General features: G+C 41.1%; 1 protein-coding gene across 1 annotated transcript; it reads right to left on the bottom strand.

Moving 5' to 3' along the window:
- Nucleotides 1-10573: 10573 nt before the first annotated feature.
- Nucleotides 10574-12055, bottom strand: htr1b (5-hydroxytryptamine (serotonin) receptor 1B). Its single transcript, XM_084380980.1, has one exon. The coding sequence runs from the start codon at nt 11719-11721 to the stop codon at nt 10588-10590; it is 1134 nt and encodes a 377-aa protein (XP_084237106.1). The 5' UTR covers nt 11722-12055; the 3' UTR covers nt 10574-10587.
- Between the last annotated feature and the right edge of the window lie 6046 nt (nt 12056-18101).

Below are 18101 nucleotides of genomic sequence, written 5' to 3'. Positions count from 1 at the left end.
CTGAGCAGAAAACCATTGAGTCATCCGCATATGAAACATATAACAGAATATCAGATTGAGGCGGCTTTCAGATCTCTTTTAAATGACCTATTAAAGATGTCACATGCAATGAGAGCTTGAAAAAGGCACATGGCTTTGAGAGGAATTATATCCAAAGCTGTCTCCAGTTGACAGGTGGAAGTGTAGAGATTAATCGCTCGTGTCTTTGTTCTCTGTAAGAGGTGCCAATGTAGATGCCCAGGAGGGTTCCCTCCAGCTGTCCGAGCTGAAAAGGAGTTAAAAGGCGGCGTTCCCATGCTGCTTCGACGAAGATGGAAACATGACTCCAGGTATCCCGCAAAATGGAGCCTGTTTATCATGTTACCCGTGGGGAGGCTTCATTTTCTGTTGAAGGAAGGGTGTAACGCAGCAGGAACGACAGTGATAGAGGGTTGATGCGGAGCGAGGCATGGGGAGGCAGATGATATAAAGAAACTGAACGGAAAATGGGGAATGGAGAAGTTGAAGACAGAGGGAAGAGGGAAGAAGAGGGAGGAGGAGATGGAAGATGGAAAATATAGTGGGATGGAGCTGGAGAACCGGCAATGTATGGCAGGCGAACAAAGAAGAGAAAAGGGTGAAAAGCAGAGAAGGAGGTCAAGTCAATTGACAGCCCATCAGGGAAGCATTTCTGTCCCGGTGTATTAATCCACACCTGCTCACAACCCGCTGCAGCATGACAGAGCCAGCACAGAAACCATGACTATATCCACCGCAGAATATAAACCTGTCAAAACTGCATCAGCCACAGAGCAACACATGCATTGCTGTGGTGTGCTGTGTGGTTTCTGACAAGCTTGAAACACGAAAAGTCATAAAAACATTTCACAAATATAGAGACAGATGTTATGCCAGGCAAAGCAGACAACGTAGAAGAAAACGTTGCCTCTAAGAATGCTGTGAAGGTTATCTGCCCTCTTGTTCATGTGCACATTTCCCTGCTTGTGTCTTGACTTTGAGGGTAAGTGGATCAGACGTTTTTAATCATGTCAACGCGGCTGTCCTCGCTTTGTCTGAAGATGCTCACCTTTCTCGCAGCATTTGAACTCTGAATGGTGAAACATGGTCATGTTCATGGTCATGGCCTTATTTTATGGACATTCTCAAATAAGAAAGAAAACACACACCTGTCAGAATACAAAAATAAAGGTGCCTTATTTTAACCCCTCACTGAACATTTACAGCATTTAGCAGCATCACGCTTATCCACAAGGAGACACAGGCTTTGTGACAGAAAGAGCTTTTTAAAATTTGCTTTGGACTGCATTGACCTTTTGATCTTGGTTGTCAAAGCTGCTGGTTTTACTTGTCGATCTACCGGTATGTAAAAACCCTGAACTGGCAGTCATGAGGTTTGGATAATGAGAGCCACTCAGTCACACATGTTCACCTCCAACATTTCTCATTTCTCGTTGGTCTACATGTCCCCCCTTCCTATGTTGGCAACAGCAATCAGTTACCAGTCAAAGCCAGATAATGTGTTTTGAAGGAGCAGCAGGGCAACTTCCCATAATGGTTGGTGCAGTCACAGTGTTCACAGGCTGTTGGGTCACAGAAGAGGCCAAAAGCTACATGTCCATGTTCATAAATATTGTAGACGAGGTCTATAAGTTGCGCCTTACTTATGAAGATACTAAAATAATAATACAAGGCTCCATAGTCAGCCGAGACAGCACACTTTTATTCTGCTTACATGATTCATTCTGTTCTTGTACCTTTCACAATAGACCTCAATCACACAGGGGCCATTATCCTCAAACGTCAAGCTCAGGGTGGGAAGCTTCAATGCCGGGATGATGTAATGCTGCTGTGTTCCATGTCCTATAAATGTAGGTAATCTTACTTTGTCTCAAAGATGTGTGCTGATATTTCTGATTTAATATCTGCCTTTCCTGATCGTATCGTAGCAAAACAGCATGGTATAAAACAGTAATGTTAGCTAAATGTGGTTGAGTGCTAACCTTAGCTGTTGTCTCATGGAAGCTAGGGGTTTTTGTGCCTAATCCTAACTAGAGCAGTAGCGCAGCATTGTGACAAGACAAATTGGTCTATTGTCTTCCTCAGCCACTTCAGCGTCGTGTTCAAGTGGGCGTATGTTGGAGGAGTCGTGGTCTGAATACTCTGCAAGGCTGCAGCTGGACCCTTGCCCCAGGGTCTGCCAACTAAGCTTCCAGTGAGGCTGGGAGTATCTCCTACCCCCCAGGACACCAGGTAAACTGGGCTGATATGAGTTTTCTCTGCAGGGTGAGCTGGACACACTTTAATCAGGGAGGATTTGCACCTCCAAACTGAGACATGCAATAGAAAAATGGCTTGGCATCAAGTAATGATAAGCATGTGGACCTCGAGGAAGGTGACCTGGATAAACATCTGCAGATGAATGGATGGATGGATGGTACATTAGCCAGATAGCGTATTATCTACACCTTTCAAAAGCTAGAGGGGGTTGAGGGTTCAGCCACAGTCACCTCTGACTGAACTCCAGATTTAACGGGGCTGTGAGTCCACACAGATGCACTCGCATGATCAGACTCAGTGTTTTCCATATGATCTCACACTGACAAATATAATTGATGCATCATTTAATGATTTCGCAAGCGTGAGTCTTGCTTTTACAGCGGTAAGCCAGTAAACTTAATTCATATGATTTGATTGAAGCCTACAGACGTAGCGAAAACGTGTCAAGAGTTTGTCAGAAGGACAGTTTGAGGACAGCTCGATCTATTCTGGGCTAATTGACTGCTCTTATTTTCTGTGACTGGATTTAGCTGCCGCCTTGTTTATGTCGGATAAAGAACTAAATTATCAAGATCACCAAAATTGTTGTATTCCGACTTCAGGGAACAATTCAGAATGATAAATCAGAAATTAGCTTTAGTCAAGGCTAGCTGTGGCTATCTCTAGCTAGCTTTAACTGGATTACTTAGAAATCTACTAAATATCAACCAATTATTAAATGCATTTTAGTTTTGCAGGGCAGTACCGTTTTTTTTGTCAGAGTTGTGGCTTATGTATGTAGATAAAAGTATTGGCACATAAGATATATGTCCCTCCTCCTCTTCCATCTAATGAGTTGTATGTCGGCTTCAGAGCAGAAGACCTCTGTCCCATCCCGTCCTTGAGACAGAAACTAAAAGGTTTGCCGGCGGTGGAAATCTAAAGTTAAGGTAAAAAGCTTTGTTTAACTGTGTGACAAGAGCAGAAAGCTTGTTTAAAAGCGAGGTCGTGGTAGTGAGGGGGGGTATGTGAGGAGAAAGTCACCTATTAGAGTGACAAGAAGCTTGGGGGTTTGAAGACGAGAGGAAAAGGTGCTGAATTAGGTTGTGTCGGGCAAATTTCATGCTAATAGCTTCTGTGACATTTTGTGGCGTTGTTTCTTGTGAAAATGGGAAATTACAAACATGCTAGTCAAGTTTCCATCTCAATGCACCTCCTCATTCTTAATGTGAAAAGGTTAATAGACAATATGTAAATTATCCCTGAGGTGAGTGAAAACCCTCATTTATATTCTTCAAGGCTCCTGATGAAACAGAAATCCATCTTTGTGTGATATTTTGATTCGCTAATGTGTTGCTTTGTTATTGAAGGGATTGCACATCTGACAAAATAGCCCATTGGTGCAGCCTAATGGCTTTAAAAAAAACTAAAATATTTGTGTGACTGTATGCCAGGAGTTTAAATGTTTGCAATGATTACTCCTTTCATACAGACTAATGTATCACCAGATGCAAATGTATTTGCGACAGGAGAGAGAGACAGAGAAATAAAATGACCTCTTGCGTTGATCTGCCATCTTCTCGGTTGTAGCCGTGTCTGCACTCTGCCTTTAAATGAGAACTGAATAAAGTGTAGTGTGCTTGACCTCTGAGCAGGGCATCTCAAGTTCAGCATGTCAGCTTAGAACAAGACATCCTTTTCCTCCTTATGAGACAACAGTTTACTTTTCTCTCTTACTTTTAACTTTGTTTGCTTTGAAAGTCACAGTAAAAAGATTCACCAGCACAAGTATCAGCAGAATATTTGTTAAGATTAAGTGCAAACTAAGTGTTATATATTAATGTGCAGATTAAATGCATAATCTGGGGATGTTTTGTCTCTTTATGGAATATATTTGTCATTTAAAGGTCCAATGTGAAGGATTTAGTGGGATCTATTGGCAAAAAGGAAGTGAATGAACACCAAGCGGTAACCTTCGAGGCTGAAAAGTGAACGCAGAAGTGCCGAGAACTGCATTTTCTCATAGTATTTTTAGCACTTGTGCCCTTTTATTTACATATTTGGGTGTGTAAATGATTCATACTTACCAAAACATTTGGAATAGGTCCAGTACATCACCTCAGCCTATGGGGCAACTCCGACTGTCAAAGTTAGGTCCACGAAAACAGTTACGCGCTTGTTTTTGCCACCGAGAACATAACGGATACAATTCCCGTGGAGACAGACAGTTTGTAAAATGATAAGGTTTAAAAATAACTTAATATCCCTTTAAGGTCTAATGCTATGCATTATTCAAAGAGTGCATGCTTCGAGTGACAGCTAGCTGCTAGCTATCTGGCTGACTGTCAGCAGCCAGTCTTCATTTGGCTGCCGTCAGCTTTGCCCTCACTCCACCTCTTTGTCCATTTTTGGAGCTAATTAACAAAGACACTGACACCGCGGTGTCTCTGTTAAAATGCCAAACCGTTCCTTTAAATATGTTCACTGAAAGCACTCATTAATATCTGCATTTTAAAATCAGTTATTTTTTTAATTACGCAGAAAGGACGAACACAATATGCAAGTGTGTATATAATTTGCCATGGTATACAGTATATTTGGCACAATATCTCTCAGCTTCTCCACCATAAAAACAAAAATAAAATACTTTTATATGAATATTTTATATTTATATAAAATCTATTTCTTGTAGCTGACATAGAACTCTGACACAGGCTAAATTAAACCAACTAAAATCTGCCAAGTGAAAACTTTCTATCTTCAAAATGTTGATGATCAGTTTAAATTAAGTTTAACAAATTCAAGTGAACCAATTTCCTCTGCCCACAGAGGACCATTTAATCTGTCAGCTCATGATTATACTCACACACACACACACAAAAGACACACTAATCAGAGTTATGAGGTTTTTGCATGATCAGAATGCAGGTAAGCAGAGGACACCCTTCTTTCTCTTGCTGGTAATTGAGCTCCTATTACCAGCACACATATGCGCATATATATCATATAACTGAATCCTCAGCAGTATGCACAGCTCCTGTAGCACCACTATATAACTGCCTAATTTGGTGAAATATTGCTTGTCAGGCCAAAGTGGATGTTAAGTGTGATCGATTCACCAAGCTCCACTAGTGACGCTTTCCCACATGAGTAAACGCAGCCAGTCTATCACCAGCATGGCGAGATTTTAGGCAATTATTGCCGTTTTCTGGCTAAAGGTAGCCCGATGCATGGTGTCTTCTGATTTTGTCCGCAGGAGAATCCCATTTCATGATGCAGTATGGGGAAACATATTATTAGACATGCAGGTGAGGTGCTGTGAGCCACTTTGTTGAGCGGCAGAGAAACTGCTTATGGCAACCGATCTGCTGTGAAGCATGGACAGAGCACACATGATTTAATGCACACATATCCACAATATAGTGTGTAACCTTCATCCACACGCGAGCCGAGGTGTGTGCGATGTTCTGTGGGCACAAATAAGGCAGCGAATTGCCCCTCCAATGAGTCCATTTCTCACCGCATCATCTTGTTATCACCGGGTGTGAATGAGAGTAGAACACAGATTTATGGTTCTGCCTATAAGTATTGATAGCGATTGTTTTTACATGATGAATTTCCACACTGTAAAGGTCTTTATGTCAATGCAATTAACATGCCTATGCAAGGGAATGGGTGTAAGCATACAGGAGAGACCTTGAAGGTGTCATTTATAGAATACTGCAAGGAATTGAAGGTAGCTCAGAAAAACATAGGGAACAGTATCACCAAAGTTACCAACAACTGCTAATCTTTGCTAGCTATCCTTTGCTGTAGTTGGCTGCCGTTAGCTAATTAGCTAATTTGATCAGGGAGTCACTGAGCGACTGGGCCCAGCTCGACTAGATTTGGCCGCCTGATGATCACTGAAACAGTCAACAACAGTCGACACTCTTGTTTGTTCACACCTTGTTGATAAAATTCTGGATTCTACCAGAAATTCTCTTACAAATCGCTGCTTTAATAATAATAATAATAATAGTGATTCAGTGGTCAAGATTTAAAAAACACATATAACGTGCAAAACTATGTAAGCAGATGAATCAAAAAGGTCCCATTTTGTCACAGTAGCCTGTGGGCTGTGACAGGATCTTCAAACTGTTGACGTCAGAAAACTTGTATCAGAACCAGCCTCTAATTGTTATTCACCTTCAATCTCCTAACCACTCCCGTGTTGCCTAATAAATGACTTGCTGACTCGTTTTCCCTCCTGTCAAGGTCAATTGTTATCACCTTCATCAGGTAATTTATCAATAGCAGATGGGTCCGCGTGCCTCCGTTTTTTCAGGCAATGAATGCTGTGAACCTTCTCGGACCAGAAAGGGTGAAACAATAAAGCTGTGAACTCAAACGGCATTCAGCAGAAGAATATTTTATAGGTTAATTATCCATGTGTTCAACCTCACTAGCTGTTACATCAGGAATGTCCTTCACTCCACAGCAGACCTGTGCCAAACCACAAACGCAGCATATTCAGCTACAGGGAAAAGAAGCGTGTGTTTGTTTGCATGCTACAATCATCCCGTGTCAACAAAAAGATAATGAGTACTCCTCTATAGCTGGAAGGAACGGTGATGTTACCCACGTGATCCACGCAGCACTTCTTCAGATACATAAACCCTGTTTGCTCAACATCAACACTCTGCATGAAATATTCATTTGCTCCATTATGGATCAACTCTGCTCTATATCGTGGATTCAGAAGGACAATGTTATCTACAGCGTATACTCTTCTGTATGTGTAAGGTGGAGGGGGACGTGGTGTTACAGGGGATAAAGCTGCCAAGCCACTGACCGCAGTTCAACACTGTGCTTCAACATTTAGAAGCCTGACACCACCGGATAGTTTTAAGGAGAGCGCGGGACAAATTCCAGCCGTGTGGTACCAAAAAGTGGTATTTTAAGCCAAAACATGATCTTTTTCTAAACCTAACCAAGTGTTTTATGTGCCAAAACCCAAGCAGACCATAAGATCATCATTGTCAGGAGGTCAAATTGAAAATCAAACCAAAGGAAAAGAAGTTACAACATAAAGAATTGTAAAGTTTCTACATATGCACATTTTGCAGGAAAAATACATTGCAAACATTTATTCTGGCAATTGCGTTCTGACTTCTGAGAAAATGTCTGGTGTTTAATGGTGAGAGACAATTTTTTCATCCCCTTTTGAATTGTATCATGCATTACACTTATGATGTTTGTCAATTTCAAGGATCATTTCAGTCAAGAATGTTACAGTTTGCTGTAAGATAGTAAAATGCCATCCAGTTTTGGGAGCTACATTGTCTCTGTGAATATATGTCACCAACGCCTTTTGTTGGGTTTTCAGCAGAATTGCACAAACTGCTTCACGGATTTCCATGAAACTTGGATGGAGGACGGGTCTCGGCCAGGATTAGACCCTATTAACTTTTAGTGTCGATCCTGATAAAGGGACGGATCCAGGAATTTTTTTCATACCTTCTTAAACATTGAGAGATCGGTGTATTTAGGTAGCTGGTATCTATGAGTGAGCACAAGGACTGGCTATTGGTCTTTGCACAGCAGAGGCTCTTTGTTTTTTATGTCCAAGAAAATATAGAGTATATGTATACTCTATATCATAAGATGAACATGCTGTCACTTCCGTCTTTCAAGTGTAACTACCGCAGAAAATCCTGGAAATGCCGAGCTTTGAATGTCCGCCTGCTCAGGTGTTCTCATCTTTCATGCATGATGAGCCATATAAAAATTCATATATGGAGAGCCAAAGTGTGTGTGTGTGTGTGTGTGTGTGTGTGTGTGTGTGTGTGTGTGTGTGTGTGTGTGTGTGTATGTCTTGACATGATATGAATGGCCCTGCAGAAAGTATGTGTTAAGTACACTAGAAGAGCATCGCCCACTGTCAGCCTCATGACTTATTGAACCACGCAATGTCGTTTCCTCCTCTACAGCACAGAGACTGACGGAGTTGGCAGGGAAATGGTGGAGAGATCAAGCGCTGGTGAGAGTGTCAGCCACAACAGACTCTAATCTGTCAGTAGAGGGAAACGTCACGATGAACTGGTGTGAAATAGGGCTGGGCAATATGGCCTTAAAATAAAACTGTGATATTTTTATGCTAAATCGCGATCATGATAACAAGATATGTCGCCCAGCTCTATTGTGAAATGCTACACTTTCATTTAAATTGATCTGTAGTATTATTTAATGCTCTGCCATGTTTGTAAGCACCTTTAAAGGGTAACTCCACCAATTTCACACATTAAAGTGTGTTTACAGGTTTTGGGGAGTACTACTACATATGTTAAAAAAGTAATGTAAAGCCTTATGTGGCTCCAGGAGAAGCTGCATACCCTTACCCTAACCCAACCCATCTGATACATTTGCTACAGTGATGTTGCACAGTGGCTTAGTTGCATTGGGGGTCATGTAGGCACCCGTCATGGTTTGGGTTTTTGATTTAGTCATTTCCTGTTTTTATTTAGTAAGTTCTCTCTTCATGTATCACGTTTTGCTTGTCACTTCCCCTTCCTGTTAATTCGTGCCTGTCTATTAAAGCCTGTGTTTTTCTCTTACCCTTTGTCAGATAGTTTTGTTCTGCTTCCCCAGATCAGTCCAGTGTCTCCTGAGTTCCTCATGGCCCTGCCTGTGTTCCCAGCGCTTTTTTGGCTCCTTCTGTTTTTGTTTGTCTGTCTTTATATTTGCATTTTGTATTTCTCGATTTCGGACTTTGGTTTTCAGTTTTATTTTAACGCTCGCTTTTTGTTTTCAATCTGCCTGCCCTGTTTGTCTTGCATTTTTGTTAACCTGTAACAGCACCAGGTTTTTGAAACGTCCACTGGTCTCGCATTTAACTCCCATAACACTGCTGGACTCATTATGGACAGTTAAAACCAAATGATCAAAGATATGACATATCACCCTTTTTATTCCACATATGCATCATCCTTTTTAAAACCTGGAGCCTACATGACCCACAATGCAACTTAGCCACTGAATGACATCACTGGAGGCAATTTAAAAGATTACATGCAGCTTTCTCTGGAGCCTCAAAAAGCAAACTTTAATAAAGTGTAAAACTGGTGGAGTTACCTTTTTAAGACGATGATAAAACAAGTCCTCTGTCAGAGTATGTGTGCTGCTTTCATTGTGGCAATAATCAGGATACAAATAAATGCATTTACCTCTGATTTTGAAGAAGTTTTGCCCAAAATCTTAATTTTAAACTGCATTAAAACGCTCACTCAAATGCCCAAAAAATACTTTAAAGCCTTTATTGCACAGCATCTCTGGATGGGAACAGAACATCATACCTGCATCTCACATAATGCTGAAATAAAACCCCAGCATTCATTTATAGACTCTACTCACTGGAATCAGTCTCTTTAGCCATAAGATGTCAAACCGTTTCACACATGAACATCACATACTGCAGATACAGACTGAATGTAGCAGCAAACAGACCCACAGGCACACAGCAGAGCACGGCGGTGGTGTTTGTTCTGCAAAATTGAACTTATGATCAGCTTTCAGCTCTGCTGGGTAAATATCAGCTACAGTTTCTTTGTTTGACGCTGATATGAATCTTTTCTTTTCTCAGAGCCATGAGTGTGCCTTTCTAAATAAAAGAGATAACCATACAGGGCAGCAGCAAGCAGTCCATGACCATAATAAAAAATATATACCACTGTTTATCGCACCTCAGCACACATAGATCTCTGCTTTTTTTTTAAATAAAACTACTTTTTGTACACGTAATGCAAAAAAGGATGTTCATATTTCTGACTTATAACACGAGATGTGCGTGATCGCTGCTGCTTATCGCGTAATGGTTCAGTCGTCGCATGGGAACAACGCGCTACATTGCTCTATAATAGACTTCAGCACCACTCATAAATCCATAAAGAATACTAATAACCCGTCACTAAATGTTCCCGACAGCAAAACACATTTGACCATCAAGAAGAGCTGAAATAACACGTTTGAGTGGTTTTGCGTTGTGCGTAAAGTTCTCCATCGTTCGTTTTTGGGTGAAAACAAGCTTTTCAAGATTTGGAAATGATGCTGAGCAGTTTCACGCCAGGCTTTCTCTAACTGGAGCTTTTAAATCTGGCTCGAATAAATAAAGATTGTTTTTTTGTTTGTTTGTTTGTTTGTTTGTTTTTCGCATGCGCAACTTAAAATGTCCCAGGCATTATATTTTTTTCTGACATTCTTACTATCATATAATCTCATACATTTTTTTTTTTTTTTTTTTTTTCAAAAATAAATACATAAATTAATCTCATTGGAGACCGATGACACTTTCGTTCACGACCTGCAGCATCTGAAGCGCATGAGTTTATGGAAAGCTTTCTTGAAGTCCTCGTTGGACATGGTGTATATGATCGGGTTGATGAGGGAGTTCAGATATCCCAGCCAGGTGAAGAAGTCAAATAACTCGGGGTTAAAGCACGCGTCGCATGTGGCCACCAGCAATGTGTAAATGAAAAACGGCAGCCAGCAGACGATGTAAGCGCCGAGGATTATCCCCAAAGTCTTTGTCGCTTTTCTCTCTCTGGCTGCTGAAATGCGCTTTTTCTCCAAAAGCGCGTCCGACACCGTCACCTTCACCTGGTTCTCGCTTGTTGAGGAGCCGGTGTCGCTGGACGGAGTGTCGTGCCTCCCGCAATGCAGAGAGGATGTGGACGCCACGGACCCAGGGGAGTTGGTGACCAGGTGCGCGGAGGTGAGTCTCTTCCCCACCTTCTTTGGGGACTGCTTCAGGATCCGTTTCCGAGCCTCGACGTATATCCGTCCGTAGAGGACAATGAGCAGCATGGTGGGGACGTAGAAAGCCCCAAAGGTGGAGTAGATGGTGTAGAAAATATGATCCGTGTTGACGCTGCAGCTGGTCAGCTCCTCCGCCTTCACCTGCCTCCAGAAGAGAGGCGGCAGGGAGATGGAGATGGCGATGACCCAGGCTATGGCCACCATCCCGGCCGCGCGTCCCGGCGTGCGCTTTTTGGAGTACTCCACCGCATCCGTGATGGCCCAGTACCTATCCAAAGCGATTACGCACAGGTGGAGGATGGACGCCGTGCAGCACGTTATGTCCGAGGAGAGCCAGATGTCGCACACGATCTGCCCCAGCGTCCAGGTGTGGATGACCGTGTACAGGACGCAGATGGGCATCACCAGAATGGACACCAGCAGGTCGGTGATGGCCAGGGAGGCGATCAGAAAGTTCGCAGGAGTTTGCAGCTTCTTCGACTGAGAGATTGTTGCGATGACGAACGCGTTGGATAAAGTGGTGGCGAGCGTGATCACGGAGAGGATCACCGCCAGACTGATTTGATAGGCGAGACTCTCCGCGCTCACATCCTCAGTGGGTGAATCTGTGATAAAACTGTCGTTTGTGGCGTTCACCGGCTGAGTTGGCTCGACCTGAACGGAGCCCTCCATAACTTTTAGTCACTTTTTGTCATATTTTGTGTCTTCATGAACGTGGCCTTATCCGTGCCACACGGTCAGAAAAGTGGCACAATCAGTCTGGAAATAAAAAAGGATTCCTCCCCTCCTCATTTTCTTCTCTTACATCAGTTTTTAATGTGCAGATGCCAGCAAATATCCATTCCCCGCTGTTCAAACTTCCCCCTTTTGTAGCCATAAAAGAACACTTCTTAACCAGAGAGGGTTTGTGCGTAAATGATGAGCAGCGCGTCCTGATGGCCCAACATCTGGGATAGATGTCACAGATAATCCGCATGTAGGGCAGAAGTTCTCCAGAGCTGTGTCACCTCGGGCCCCCTGTGGTTGAATGGGAGAGCCAACCCAAAGACTCAGTTTTATACAGCCTCTGACATCAAACAAGCACCACCGATCACAGCCTTGTTCTCTCTCTCTCTCTCTCTCTCTGGATGAAGAGTAGGCTATCTGCTGGGTCATAGTGCCCAGTGTTTCTCATTTATCACATGTCATGCACCTTAAAGAGCCTTATTTAAAATATATCACAGAATTTTAAATCTTCTACTGTTGGTACTGGTTTAACCATACGTGTAATAAGTCATCATTTATAAAGGGTTTATAAGCTGTAACTAATAGCTTTACTAATGGTGCCAATGTTTTTTCGTTTTTTTTAATGGATCCCGTATAGATCTTTGGGAAGAACAACTTTTTGGTTGCCAGGTTCTCAAGTCATTAATAAGGTATTAAAGCCTCAAAAGTTTCTACTTTTCTATTAAACAGTCAAGTCTTCTGTTTTACATGTGAATAAGGCATTAGTAAATGATAATAAACACCAAGTCATAACAGGTCATATTCCAAAAAACATGAAAGGGTTTCACGTCTCAAATCCCAGGTCAAGGCAAACAAAGTACGCATCACAATAACCTCCTTTTCCAATTCATAACAGGTAAAAGCAGTGGTTTATAACAGATATAATCTGTTATACAGATAATCTGTCACACAGATATAATCTGTTATAAACCACTGCTATGTCCAGAAGTTGTCAACAGTTATAACTTCACCTGAAAACAATGTTTTATTAAGTTATTACTCTTGTCACTCATTACCTGTTTCTATAGCAGCTTTTACTTATGAATGTCCACAGGAGGAGCTGTAGTAACATTTATATATGCTTACAACTACATGATAGTGTGTTATAAACCATGTATTACAGGTGCTGCTTATGCTAAATTAATTGACATAAAGTGTCGTATTTTAACTTAACTCACACAGTTAGCACAGCTGTATTCTTCAGTTTTACATAAATTAAAGTCCGGCCAACAGAACATGACGAACCCACAAGAAAACATACTTAAAGTGGTAAAAGAAAAAAAAAAGCCCTCCTAGTGTTTCCCAAGTGGCATTATTGTCGGTGCCACTTTTGCAAAGACAACTGGATTGTTTCTATTTGCCTCAGAGTTGCAAATAGCAACAACACAGGATAAAACCTGAGTTTGTTCAATCATTCAGTCTATAATAAATGGATCTCTAGCCAACCCATCTTTTCCTGGGTGATCACATGCCCGGTGGCAGACAAAATTGTGTAGCGTTATATCCATCACGTTGTACCATCAACATTTACTATTGCCAGTTCAACATAGTAAAGAGTCCTAAAGCTGAAACAAGAAGACATCCAAGGAAAAAGGCAAGTTTAAAGTTAAATAACTTAATAAATAAATTTAAAAAAACAAGTCTGTATCAAAAGCTTTCTGAGACTTTTCATTTGAACTGATATGAACTTTATCTCAAGTTTGTCCTTCAAAGCTCCTTCAAGATAGAGCTCACCTGACATGTCGTTAAGTTGATGAAGCGTGAATCTGCTGTTTCCAGTGGTGATTTAACCTTTTGTTGTTGTTTTTATGCCATTGGGAATGAACAGTCATCATTGTTGGGTCTGGTTGCACTGCAGCCCAAGGCTGCATGTACAAATGTTAATGAAAGCATTAATAAAGGGTGAAATGTTTCCCTTTTTTAATCAGCCAACAGCAAATGTAAGTAAGTTGTAAGCAATTGTAAAAGGCTCTCTCACTGTACAAGAAATCATTTTGGTCCATTCCCTGCAGCTCTTTTTCAGAAGATCAGATTGTCCAGATGGAATAAAAAGCTCAATCAATGAACCTGGCAACCCAAATGTTGTTCGGTTAATGGTTAATATCTGCACTATAAAACATTTGTGAATGATTAATAAAGCCATTACATAGAACTTATAAACCTTTTATAGGTAATAAAAGCAGGGGTGACATTTGTTTAGGCCAACCCAGAAGTTAGCATCGCCCTGGTTCCCTTTTTTTTTTAATACACTGCTATAAACTGTTAAGTTGTAAAATTAGAGTTATAGTTTGCAACTAGATTCTGTCTATAAAGACAGACAAGTGAGTAGATGAGTGTCCTTGTTTGTTTTAATGACATTTAATGTCCCCAACAACCTCTGTAGTTTCATTTAGCTACTTGTTAGCAATGGACATTTTTAAGACAGGTAAACGCTTTTTAATTCAACTGAAAATCCATTGAAAAGACCCAAGATGAGGGAACCAGAAGAGCCAAAATGCTGACGTATTTACATTTTTAGGACTCATTCCAGCGTCACTTGATTGGTGTATTATCAGAAACATGGGAAAAACAGAGGAACTGATAACAAGTGAAGCAACACACATGGACTAGATCCACAAGGACTAATTAAGTAATGAAACACAGGTGAAGAGGTGAAAAAAGGCGGGAAAAAACGACAAAAACGGGAAGTGTTAAACAAAAAATGTCAGACACAGATAAAACCTACAAATCAAACAGGAAACACAGAACAAAAACCCAAAATTGTGACAGAAAGTGGTGCCACTATACCTCACTTCATCATTATAGCAAAGGAGTTGACATAGGAGTTCACACGCATTGAATCCAGCCATTTATGGCACATCAGATGTGTGAAAACGGCGGAGTAGTAGTGTAGGTTGTGAATGATGTCACTTCAAGTTCACTCATGGCCTTTACTGAGGCTGCAACAGGCCAATCATCTATTCAAGTGCCTGATGATATTTGTAAAATGAATTTTTAGTCTGGTCTGGAAAGATATAAATTATGCAATCAGACTCTGAATCACACACATACACACACCAGGACAATGTCCATTTTCCAAACTGAGGAACCGAAATGACTCCGAGTAATGAATCTGCTGTTATATATTCTTTTCTCATCTCAAGCGGCTGCAGCAATCCTATCTCCATTCTACTTTTATTCATTTCCTCATCAGAAACTTTTAATTGAAATTGACTTGTCACTTAAATTGCGCTCAATATTCCTTAGAATCACAATTTATTGTGTACGTCTGTGGCGCTCTGCTGGTTTTGTTAACAGCTGATATTCAAAGTTGTAGAAGTTTTTATGAAACTTTCGCACAGTTTTTTTTTTATCAGTTGTAAGCCTTGACTGCTCACTTGTAAAACTCTGTCTAATGAAAGATATAAAGTGATATTATTAGTTTTAAAGTTTGTAATTCACAGTTCAGTCGTCAGGATAAAATGTTGGCAGTTGCAAACGTGTACGTGCCAAACATTCTTATCAGGAGGTGGAGGGGATGGCGGTGGAGTCACAGGCTGCCAAACCAGTGACCGCAGTTCAAGACTGAGTTTCAACATTTGTAAGAATGACACCGCTCGATTTTTAAGGAGACCTCGAGACATCTCCGGCCATGTTTAGATTTTTGACGAAAACAGATTTAAGCCAAAACGTGATGAACCGTAGAGTTTCACATAAAGAAATGTAAAGTTTCAACATATCCATGGTTTGAGAAACAAGTGTTGTGATGTTCTAGTTCAAGGTAAGGATTAAGGACACATTGACAGTGGCACCTTTCAGCAGCATACAGTTTGTAAGGACAACAACTCCTGCTGAATCAGGACCATGGACAGCTCCCACCCTTCTCCTTCACCTGTGTTCTGAATGTAACACCATACTCCATCACGATAGTATTATTTTTGGTGTCTTATTACAAGACAATTACACAAAAACTACTGAACAGTTTTCCACGAAACCTGAATGGAGGATGGGTCTCGGCCCATAATAGACCCCATTAACTCTGGGTGCAGGACAGATCCAGGAATTTCTTCTTCCAACCTTTTTTCTTCCCTTTTCTGAGGGATTAATGCATCTCGGTGAACAACATCAGGCGTATTTGGCTTCTTACAATAAAAAAAAACACCTTCATTGATAGTGTCTATCATAATAGCTTATTTTGGATAAAATACACATAGTTCTTGCGTCACAAGGTTTAGATAACTTATTATCACATTCATCAATACCAGACATAAAGATGCCTGGTACTATCATACGTCATAGCCTTATGAGTCTTGTGTAGTCATGTGAAGGTATTTGAGCAAAGAGAAGGTTTTCCCACCGATCATTTGATCTTTAGTCTTTGCTGGGGTCAATAGGTCATGCTCCACATGTTCAGGTCATGCTCATCACATGTGTAGTGCCACAAAACAAAAAGATGATGCTCGTCTTGTGAGGATGATGATGCACTTTTTAAAGACAAAACACTGCTTGTTGTTTTTTTAGATTTGGCACTTTAGGAGGATCATACTCATACTGAGGTCCACCACAGGACACCAAACAAAGTCTCTACAACAAATTTTGATTTTATTTGATTTATTCTGTCTTATTTATACATTTATTTTCAACATTAACATTTAGATGTGTTTTAAAGCTTTTTACACATGACCAGAAATGTAATTCTAGTGAGGAAATACTGAGTCTTTGTTTTCAGCCTTTAAGTATTCAGTATTTGATACACAAAGTCTAAAAACAGTGGAATTGTCCTTATAAAAACATCCACCAAGTTTGTTTCATCACAAAAAATACTGAGGACATGAGCTCAGTGTCCTTATTCACAGCTGTGGCCCTGCTTCCTGGTCGCCACTCAAATCAAACTTTGTGATGGTCATGAGCATCATTAAGAGTTTGATGTAGCATGAAGGTATCTTGCTGAGGTGCAAGTTAACAATGCATTCATCACTGGAGCTTAAACAAATAATCTATGGCAGGAAAAGTTAGTTCTACTGTTTCCACAGAGAGTAAATGTAGCTGCAGTCCCCCTGAGAATAACAGTGTCAAAGGTTTTTTATGTCACTGAACACTGACTGAATGCTTGGCTAGTGCGTGTGTCAGTGCATTAAAGGAGAAATCCACCCAAAAATGAACAACATTAGCAGTGTGCATTATCTCCAGTCTTTCAGTGTAGTTGCTTTTGGTGTTAATTAATTCTTCCCGGGGATTTCATCCTGGTTATACATATATTTCCTCCTGTTGGACGTCAGAAACTGTCAAAGTCAGCTTATACGTTGAGAATGAAACTTTGTCTCCAGTGACTTCTGTGACTGTTGTTTTATGCTTGAACTCCCCCAGCAGCCAGCGACAAACGTCATTCCCCTGTATCCGAGCTCAGCAGAGCGTAACGTCAGGCAGGGCTCGCTGACACAGACCTTCCTGTGAGTCCATGATTGCACCCCTTGACTGACCGTGACTGCCAGGCGCTGCTAATGCACGAACGCGGGGCACAATACAGCCACCATTACCTCTGTAAACACAAAAACACATGCTTTTTTTCCCCTCCTGTTTTCACACCCTCTTGTTGGCTCACAAACAAACAAGCAGAGGTGAGGGCTACTCCGCTCCGCTCTGGATTCAGTGTGTTATTCGGGCCCTGGTTGCAAACTTTGAGAGATGCAGGCAAACGTGCAAACTAAACGAAATTGAAAGCTAGATTAGAGGAAACACACACATACTTTGCGTATCATGAAATGTTGAATCCAATTCTGTTATCCCAGTGTGATACTTGTGTTTTATTTCTTATCTGTAGTTTTGGTGTAAGTGACCCAGTTCAGTGGCGGCAGCAGCAGCAGCATGGGGCAATTTCTGTGACTCCGTTTCTGTTATCTCTCCTCATCTCTAAACACACTGCAGCTCAGCACAGTACCTGGCAACATCCAATCTCACACCGGCTATTTTTAGTCCGGTAATAAGGTATCCAACCAAGCCTTAAAGTCGATACATTATAACACATACAAGCGCAGGAAGATGTGGGTTTTTCTTCACAATGTGAGGAATGTTATATGAATATTAAAATAAAGGTAACCAAGCAGCTCCCCTGATAGTTCAGTGACAAATATATTCTTTCAAAAAAATCTTTCTAAATTGTATTTTTACAGAAACTTCTACGAGTAACTTCACATAAATTAGGAATAAGAGTTTTCTGCATCTTACGTGCATTTTAGTTCGCCCTCTTGAGCTAACCAATTTTTTTCTTGTCACCGCAAACTTGCTGGGAAATGTCCCGAGGTCTCCTT

Source organism: Pagrus pagrus, assembly GCF_965226575.1.
Source record: "Pagrus pagrus genome assembly, chromosome: 18".
Taxonomy (NCBI): domain Eukaryota; kingdom Metazoa; phylum Chordata; class Actinopteri; order Spariformes; family Sparidae; genus Pagrus; species Pagrus pagrus.
Note: the sequence above shows the minus strand (reverse complement) of the source record. Positions and strands in the feature narration are given on the sequence as shown.